The sequence below is a fragment of the Scomber scombrus genome, chromosome 11 (assembly GCF_963691925.1).
Source record: "Scomber scombrus chromosome 11, fScoSco1.1, whole genome shotgun sequence".
Taxonomy (NCBI): domain Eukaryota; kingdom Metazoa; phylum Chordata; class Actinopteri; order Scombriformes; family Scombridae; genus Scomber; species Scomber scombrus.
In genome coordinates this window covers 13,544,745-13,552,993 of record NC_084980.1, presented here as the reverse complement: position 1 = coordinate 13,552,993, position 8,249 = coordinate 13,544,745, and the positions used below count along the sequence as shown (strand labels likewise).

The following is an 8,249-nucleotide window of genomic DNA, read 5'->3' as shown; positions in this document are numbered from 1 at the left end:
AAGAATAATGTTTTCATTACCTTAGAAAGAGCACTTTATATCTACACAGGGAGTGGGTCATCTTCTGTGTGGCCCACCATGTTTCTGCAGTAGCCCAGAACATACAATCAAATCACTGGTTCTATGGAGGACCTTTTACACGCATGACTGTTGATTATAGTCTTATTTAATGAGACTTTTCAATGCTGTTGTCTCATAATTTGAGTGTACTGAGCCATTAATCACTGACTTTAAAAAGAGAACATAAGTTTCTTGTTATGACCTTAATTACATTTGTCAAGCTGGTTTTAAGTAAAACTAACTGAAAAAAAGGATGATACAAAAACCCACTTTTGCATTACCAGTGAATAAAGGCAGTTAATTGCAGTCATCGCTCCTATTGTACGATCCTATAAATGTAGAATAACATCCAGAAAAGTTCCCAAAAAGGGCTGAGAGACATCTGAGAGAAAGCGCTAAAAACGTATATATTGTTATATTGTTTTATTGTCATTTCACTTACATGATATATTTTCTCTTCTTGAACAATAGATTTACAAAATAATAGACTGAACAACACTTTCCCAAACTAATCCAATACTGCAGAAATAAATAACTTATTTTCATTTTTTGATCGATAAAAGTCAAGCAAATGTCTAGCAACACCAAAGGGCAACAAATTACTCTAAGCTTACACACTTCTGGGAGCAGGCTCAACATTATGAACAATAAAATGACTCACATACACGGCAGCCAGTTTCTTGTGTGTCTATAACCTCAAAAACAAAACAAGCTTGCTTTAAAACTATTTTGTTACATGCATATTCATTTCCATAGCAACAGGGGTTGTAAAAGGTGGGGGGTGGGGGCTCTCTATGTGACTTCTGGGATGTCCACTTGGGATACTGATGCTGCAACTCCACGGCACAATAATACATTCCCTTGCATAGATTCTGGTGTTGTGGAATGGACGGAAAACATTCCCCTGTTGATTCCTTCAACTGAACCTGCCAACGTGAAACGGTTGGTGGTGATCCGAGCATTCGTCAGATGTTTAAGACCCTCGATCCACTTTGAAAGACAGCAGAAGGGTTTGGAGGGAGCTTGGTCCTAACCAGATGTTCCTGAGACAAGACAGAAAGAGATGGGTATAAGATGAGCTTTTAAGGTGATCGCAGAGATGAAACCAGAGTGAGCAGCAGCTGTGGTGCTCACACTGGACCCATGAAATGAGAGGAGACTACTTGGACTGTGCCGTCAAAAAGCATCAGGCCTGCTGTCAGAGTACTGGCAGCCAGACTGTATGTCTGGTTCCTGCTTAGCACTTCTCTGTTCTGCTGATGGCAGCTCTTCTAAAACCATGACCAGAGTCTAACCGGGCTATGCCAAATAAATGGCCTGTGACACTGAGAAGTCACTGGTATTATAGTTGCATTAAGCTCCAACTGGGATTTCAACTTTGATTTGTAGTTGAAAACTGGTTGATACTCGGTAAAGGTGGAGCCAAATCCAAATACGGTATTTGGAAATGCACAATGGAACTTTTCATCTTCTACAATGTGCAGATAATAGACTATTGTCATTTTGGAGCCTAACTAAGAAAACACATCCAAATATCTCAGTTGAAAGCTGGCATTGCAAATCACAGTGGAATGTTTTCTAAATCTGTTCAAATACTTGGTGAAAAAACTCTCATTTTTTGATCCTGTTTTGAACATTTTTAATTGTGTCCAAAGCTTTTAAGTTTTTAAGTGTCTTTTGAACAAAAAATCCTCATTGCAATGATTGCTTGTGGGTCATTCCCTAGAAACGGTTAAGTTTGGACCTCAGAATTTTAAAATTTTTGATTATAACCAAATGTACAATTCTATATTTTATAGCATGAAGAATATGTTAGACCTGTAGTCTAAAACATATTATGCTATGTGACAGGTGGAAAGATTCAAAGTAATGTTGCAGAAATGATCTGTTGTCAAAGCTAACACCACACTTGGCATACAGCTACATTAAAAAAATCAAGTTTTATACAAATTAATATTGAACATTTCATTAAAAAATGTTTATCCATGTGTTTTGAGTGATGAGGTGCATTTGTTATGCCTAACAGAGAAGGTTTTGAAAGAAGAATGTACCAACAAAACTTCTAAAACTTCAAAACTCGCCATCTTCAAACTTTTAGTGATTTCACTTAAAGAGACAGTACAGTATTTTAGTGCAGAAATACATGGTGTGATGGGTCGGAACATGAAACTCATGGATATACATAAATCATGTTATTTTAAGTTAAACGTTTTAAAAGATTTTGATCAATACATTTCCCCTGAAGAGAGAAACAATGCTCCTAAAAACAAAAAGGTCCGGGATTTGATTGTTACCACACATGAATGTGAGAAATGGTCAGAGTGGACTTGACAAAATGACTATAGTTTGACAGGAAACAGTTAAAAATATAAATATAAGTAATTTTAGTACTTTATTTGCTAATAACTACACATGAATTAGTGTCTTATGCCATTGAAACCAATATTGACAGTTATATACTGCCTTATTTTTACCTTAAAATGTTGGGGACTCAAACTTAACAGTTTTCATGCAATGACTCTGTCATTAAAAATGGGCCAGACTATTTCAGTTTCTCTGCATAGCTGTGGAGTATGGGAGCCTACATCAGACAATCAGAGGAGCGCAAGTCTTTGGAGAGGGTGTAAGCTTGCTGTCCCAGCAGCTCTTTGAGTGTGACTATACAGCACCGTGGGTGGCAAGGAAGGCTGTACATGTTGTTCAGCAAGTCAGATTGTTGTGTGCAATTGTACAAGTGTATTCACCTCCCCTTTCCCTCCCTCTTCTCCCACACACACACACACACACACACACACACACACACACACACACACACACACACACACACACACACACACACACACACACACACACAACTCCATCTTTTCTGCTCTGTGCAGCAGCCAGGTCTGCCTCTCTACTAAATTAGATTGGTGCCAAAGAAGACTGCAACCCTGTGCAACATCGCACTTTAACAGATAATCCATCAAATGATGTGCTCTAGCTCCCCTCCTCCACCCCTCTCCCTCTCCCATTCTCGCTCACCTACAATGTCAATCACACACTGTATCTCATTCCTCTCTGTCCTCATCTGGCTCCCTTTCTTTCTCTCTTTACCCAAACCTTTCGTCTTCCTTTCCCCCTTGCTATTAGTGCAGTCCGCTTCTCCCTGGCAGAGCCATGCCAGTTTGGCACAGGACACTCCTCTGTAGTCCTGGGCAGCGTGGGAAAAGGGAAGAGGTCCAAGTGAAAGGAACGGGGAGAAAGTCTGGCTTGGGGGATGTAGATTTAAGGGGGAAGGAAAGAGGAAAGGGGAAAAGCAAAACAATGGGTGAAAGAATGAAAGAGGCAACCAAAACGAGAAGGAGAAATGTGAAAAAGGAGGCAACAGGAAAGTGAATTTTTAGGATGCATGGTCCCTGCTGGCTGTCTAAAGCTTTTTATGCAGTCAAAAGCGTTTGTGAGCAGCATTTCTATTCCTCTACTGGGAATCTGCCTTCACGAAAACAGGGCAGTTTCACACATAGTACCGAGACGTAAAGCGTGGTTATCCAAGAGCACAGTCCCAAACCGCTAAGCTGACAATGAAACAACCAAGAATTTGTCGTAACAAGAGTCTCCTGCTGAGGTTTCCACTCTGCATGCTAAATGTGCTCCCCGTTCAACGTTTTTTTGTCTCGCTCATCCCTGACACACACTGCGGATTATACAGGCCATCCTCGCAAATCTGTTTGCCTTGTGTTGCGGTCCGTCACCAGGCTCTGCTGAGAGTTCAGAGCTGCGGTTTGCCTCAATCATTTAAGCCAGGACAAGCCAGGCTTCAGGTTTAACAAAGGTTTATTCTCTAATCTGACAGCTCACAATAACCCTTTCGCCAGGATGTTTTTAAGCAATAGGTTCAGTGAGTTCAAGAAAACACGTCTGTCTCATCGCCAAAAGCATCAGCGTGTTCTAATCGGACAATTGTCTGCCGCATGTCATAAAATTAGAGATGGCTTTTATCTATCAAAATGGATTTTCTCTGTCATAGGTGGGGGAGCACACAATTTGACAAATTGATCTGAGCAATAATGAGGTTTTCATGGCTGCCCGACTCCTTCATCATCAAGAGCAGATTGATTTTGATTTCAGCTGCTTATTCGGGACTTAACCATTAAATCTTTTAATGAATAGATACAGTCTGTCTTTTTGATTAATCTTTTTTGCACCGCGCTACACGAGGAAACTTTGTCTGCTGGTTTTGTTGATATATTTTACAGAATGGCAACAAAAAACTGAGCATGCCCTCACAGACAAATACCAGCAAAGTGCCATGACCCAGTGTAATGCATGCTGGAGTGGGATGTGTAATGCTTGGTCAGAAACCTCAGCAGGGGGGCCGGTGAGTCAATAATGAGTTGGCAGTGAGTGGGCCGCCAGTGACTGGGGGGTGGGGGGTGGATTATCTAAGATCAACTTGATTTGCTGCCAGGCTGGTTTGTGTCATACTGGCGGATTGGGGTATGACTGATGAAACTGCACAAAAACCATGTACTGTATGTATGTGCATATAATAGTAAATGCAGTCCCACAGTCAAACGTAATGCCAGCAGCGCCTCCCTTCTTCATGTGCTGTGATGTCTCACTCCAACTGGGCCAGTGATATTAATAGTCTGTGTCCTGCAATTGACATCTCTCATTTCGACCTCAATCACCATCACACAGCTCACTGAGGTACATTACAGCTTAATAGAGCAGTCATTATTAAGAGAAGTATGCAAATAAGCAGAAGTTTGTCTTGTTTTTTAAATTAAAGAATGAATGTCCTTCTGTTTCTTGTTCCTACTGTTGAATGTTTGAGCTTCCCTGTGCTGAATGATGCATGTGCAGAGTTTGACACTGGAAGGCTGTTTTCACATTCATCAGCTGAATGGGGGAATTTTCTCTGCTTATTGAAAATCCAATTTTTAGGGGTGGGCATATGAACAGGATTTTTGACATCACAACTTGCTTGGAAGTCAACCTGGTCCAGGACTGACTAAGCAACTCACACAAATGTGATCTGGAAACACAAAGCCTCCAAACTTTTTCAGTGAAGTTGGAGACATCGTCATTCCCTACATAGCTCTACATGTAGCTTTATGTTGCTACACACAATCAGACAACTAGCCTGACCTGGCCCAGCTCAGAGCAACCCCAGCTCTCCACTGGCAGATGGCACAGAGTGTGTGGTGGCGGAGAAGAGGGATGGCACTAAACCTCTGGAGATTCCCAAAAACTGCCTCATTTACTGTCACGCAGCAGCTGACCCGAGCAACAGCATCCAAAGAGCGGAGAGAGGGAAGAGGAAAATGTCCCCTCACCCAGTTTATCCTACAATAATCTGGAACAACCTGACCGAACTGATGACGGCAAATCCTCTCGTCTTGTTGCATTTAGTTAGTTTCGCCTGGTTTTCAAATGTCAATCTGAGTGTACATCTGTCTCTTTGTGTGCTTGTCTTTATGTCCCATATGTCTAGAAGCTCAAATCTGGGACAAAATGTACAATTGTCAGACTATTTTGGTCAGTTTCAACTGCTGTCATTCTGCTGCTGGACAATATCATGGTCACATGTTGTATGATAAATGACTGTTGTAGCTGAGTTTGTTATGGTTTGTACTCTTTTTTTCCACTGAAATGGTCATGTGACAGAGGAGCACATGAATTGAGTTTGATGAAAGATGAAAAATGTGTGGTGTCATTTTCAAAAACATCTGTCTACAGGTTTGTTTTTGTTTTCTGACCAAAATGTACCACAGTTAATTAATTATCCATTTACTTTTTTGGGCTCATCCAGCCTTTTCTATCCAGGTCAAAGTAATGAGTGTAGCACCAGCAGAGTGTTACCTAATACAGTACGTGGCCTGTTTTAAACAGCTGGGTCACTTTGAGCCGTTTTAGGACAGAATGCTGTATCACTTTTCTGAAGCGCCCCAACAGCAACAGGCCACCTGGGAGATGAGTGAATATGACTTTTCAGGAGGAGCATGCTGCAATTCAGACCTGTAGCTCTTTCACTGAACTATTTGACACTGTTTGTCACTTCAGGCTTTTAAAAAAAATAGTGTGATAGGAGATTCAAAATGACGGCACTGTCTGTACTCACCTCTCCCTTGCTTGTTCCACTGAGTTCGGTCCTCTCAGGCAGGATGCTCTGCTGGAGGCTCGAGAGGCTGTGTGTAGTGCCGGCTTGCAGGGCAGAAGGGATGGGCTGGGGGACAGAGGCAGGCTGTATGTTGGTGCTAGCAGAGGGGATTACGTTCTCTCCCTGATGCAGCCCTATAGACCTGTGGACCTCCCCACTGTAGGCAGCCTGGTAGCTGGTCTCACAGTGGGAATGGGTAGCCTCTGTCCTAGGGCTGGAATATTGAGCCGGTGGATTTCTTCTTGCACTTTTGGCTGGTCTCACCCCTGTCCATGGCCTGTATTCTTGCCTGGAGGGAGAGAGATGCATCAGATTGGGGCAGATGGGGGGAGGAGAGGGGATAACAGTCAGTACAGTATAATGTTTTATCACCAGGTTTGGTTTTGAAGTGATGCTTTGGAGAAAATATGGATGCAAAACTAATGCTAATGATGATCTTGACTTGTTGACTACTTTGTTAAAGCATGCACAATTACCAAAGACTAACATAAAGGGGCACTCCACCAATTTTACACATGAACATTAGTTTAGTTGTCATGTTAAGTGCTACTCCGCCTTTGAAAATAGTTGTATACTGTCTTCTTTGTCTCTGGAGGGAGTCTCTTAAATTCTGATAAAATAACAATGATAACACCTTGGATTGGATGGGCGACATTTTACAGATTTCACAGCCAGTGTTAAACTAAGGATGTAGAGTTTGAAAGACAAATGCATTTACCAGGCCAATGGGATCTAATCAAAGATGCTATTAAGTTGCATTATTAACTATAGGATCCAGTCTTTTTTACAGCTTGACCCAGTGGCTTAAAGTCCAGATATCTCCGCCGCTGTTTTTTTTTCATATTTGAGTCCTCCCATATATAAATGTGAAATGTGTAAGAGAATTATTGATGACCCCTATGTTCATAGATGCTTGGTAGGTCGACCCTGGAAGTCAATAAACTATTAATAAAATCCTATTAAGCATCAAAGCACACAGACACCCCCCAGTTTTCCTCACAAGTCCTGTGTTCAGATGGAGTGGACAGCGACAGGTGCTGAAACAGTCGACTATCTCTGATGTGTTTTACCTGTAGGAGCTGGTTTTGCTCTCCTCCATCACCTGCTGCTGCTCCCCCCATCTCTGCCCCCTGCCCCGCTCCTCTCTCTCCCCCCGGCTCTCCCCCTGCTGAGCCTGGCTGTGGTGGTAACTGTTCGCCGGGCTGTCCGACACACTGTCCCTCCTGCTCCCCCCGTTACTAATCCAAGGGAAATTATCCTTCCTGGGAATGGGCCAGGGTTTGAAATCCTGCTTGTACTGAGTGACGCTGGGGAAAGGCACGCCGGGCGGGTGGTAATCCTCCCGGGGCTTGTAACTGGGCTCTTTCCGTACCCTGAAAGATCCCCGGGTCCCCGGTCCATCTGCGGGCGCCTGAGGGGAGCCGGCAGCGCGCGGCTCCGGGGTTGAGACCTGTTTGGTCACTGATCGCACCTCCTGCTCGGCGATGTCCGAGTAGTTCTGGATGGTGAGCGGGACTGAGAGGTCCGATTTGTCGAACTGGTTCCAAAACCGAGCCAGGCAGCACACTCTGCTGATGCACGGCCAAGCCATACCCCCCCCCCCCCCCCCTCACTGTTTGACTTGTGGAGGAGAAGAAAGAAAGAAAAGAAACAATCAAACAAAAAGAAGAGAAAAAAGATCAAAGGTTACATTCAGACTTAGTGTCGCCCTCAATCCGCGTCCGTTTGAGGGAAGCTGAGAGTGTACAGAGTCCCAGAGTCCATGTCAGCAGCAGAGGAGCACTAGCAGAGATGAACCGGTCTGTCGGGGACCGTCATTGAATATTCCTCTCACGTGGTCTGTGATAGTGCCTCCACTATGCAGAGGAATCTGTGGCAAATGATTCTCCGCATCTCCAGTCGGATCCCAGGAGTCCGCATCACTCTCATCGGATTCAAAATTTAAGTAGCCTCATTTTTTTGACCCCTTCAACAAACGCATCCACTTGTACGATTAAAAATCTAGAGCCAGAGATGAGTCATTGCTTTTCCACTTGCCATCAGT

General features: G+C 43.3%; 1 protein-coding gene across 1 annotated transcript; it reads right to left on the bottom strand.

Annotated features, from left to right (window-relative positions):
* Window positions 1–1,025: 1,025 nt before the first annotated feature.
* Window positions 1,026–7,796, bottom strand: map6d1 (MAP6 domain containing 1). The gene is made up of 3 exons (XM_062429239.1): window positions 7,276–7,796; window positions 6,167–6,494; window positions 1,026–1,103 (listed from the first exon to the last, which is right to left on the bottom strand). The coding sequence occupies exons 1-3, from the start codon at window positions 7,794–7,796 to the stop codon at window positions 1,026–1,028; spliced, it is 927 nt and encodes a 308-aa protein (XP_062285223.1).
* Window positions 7,797–8,249: the final 453 nt, after the last annotated feature.

What these genes read in the sequence shown, in the direction of transcription:
- map6d1 (XM_062429239.1), bottom strand. Translation starts at nt 7,796, where the DNA reads ATGGCTTGGCCGTGCATCAGCAGAGTGTGCTGCCTGGCTCGGTTTTGG. An exon ending in AGCAAAACCAGCTCCTACAG is followed by an intron (nt 6,495 to 7,275) that starts GTAAAACACATC and finishes CTCTCCCTCCAG; the next exon opens with GCAAGAATACAGGCCATGGA. An exon ending in GTGGAACAAGCAAGGGAGAG is followed by an intron (nt 1,104 to 6,166) that starts GTGAGTACAGAC and finishes GTCTTGTCTCAG; the next exon opens with GAACATCTGGTTAGGACCAA.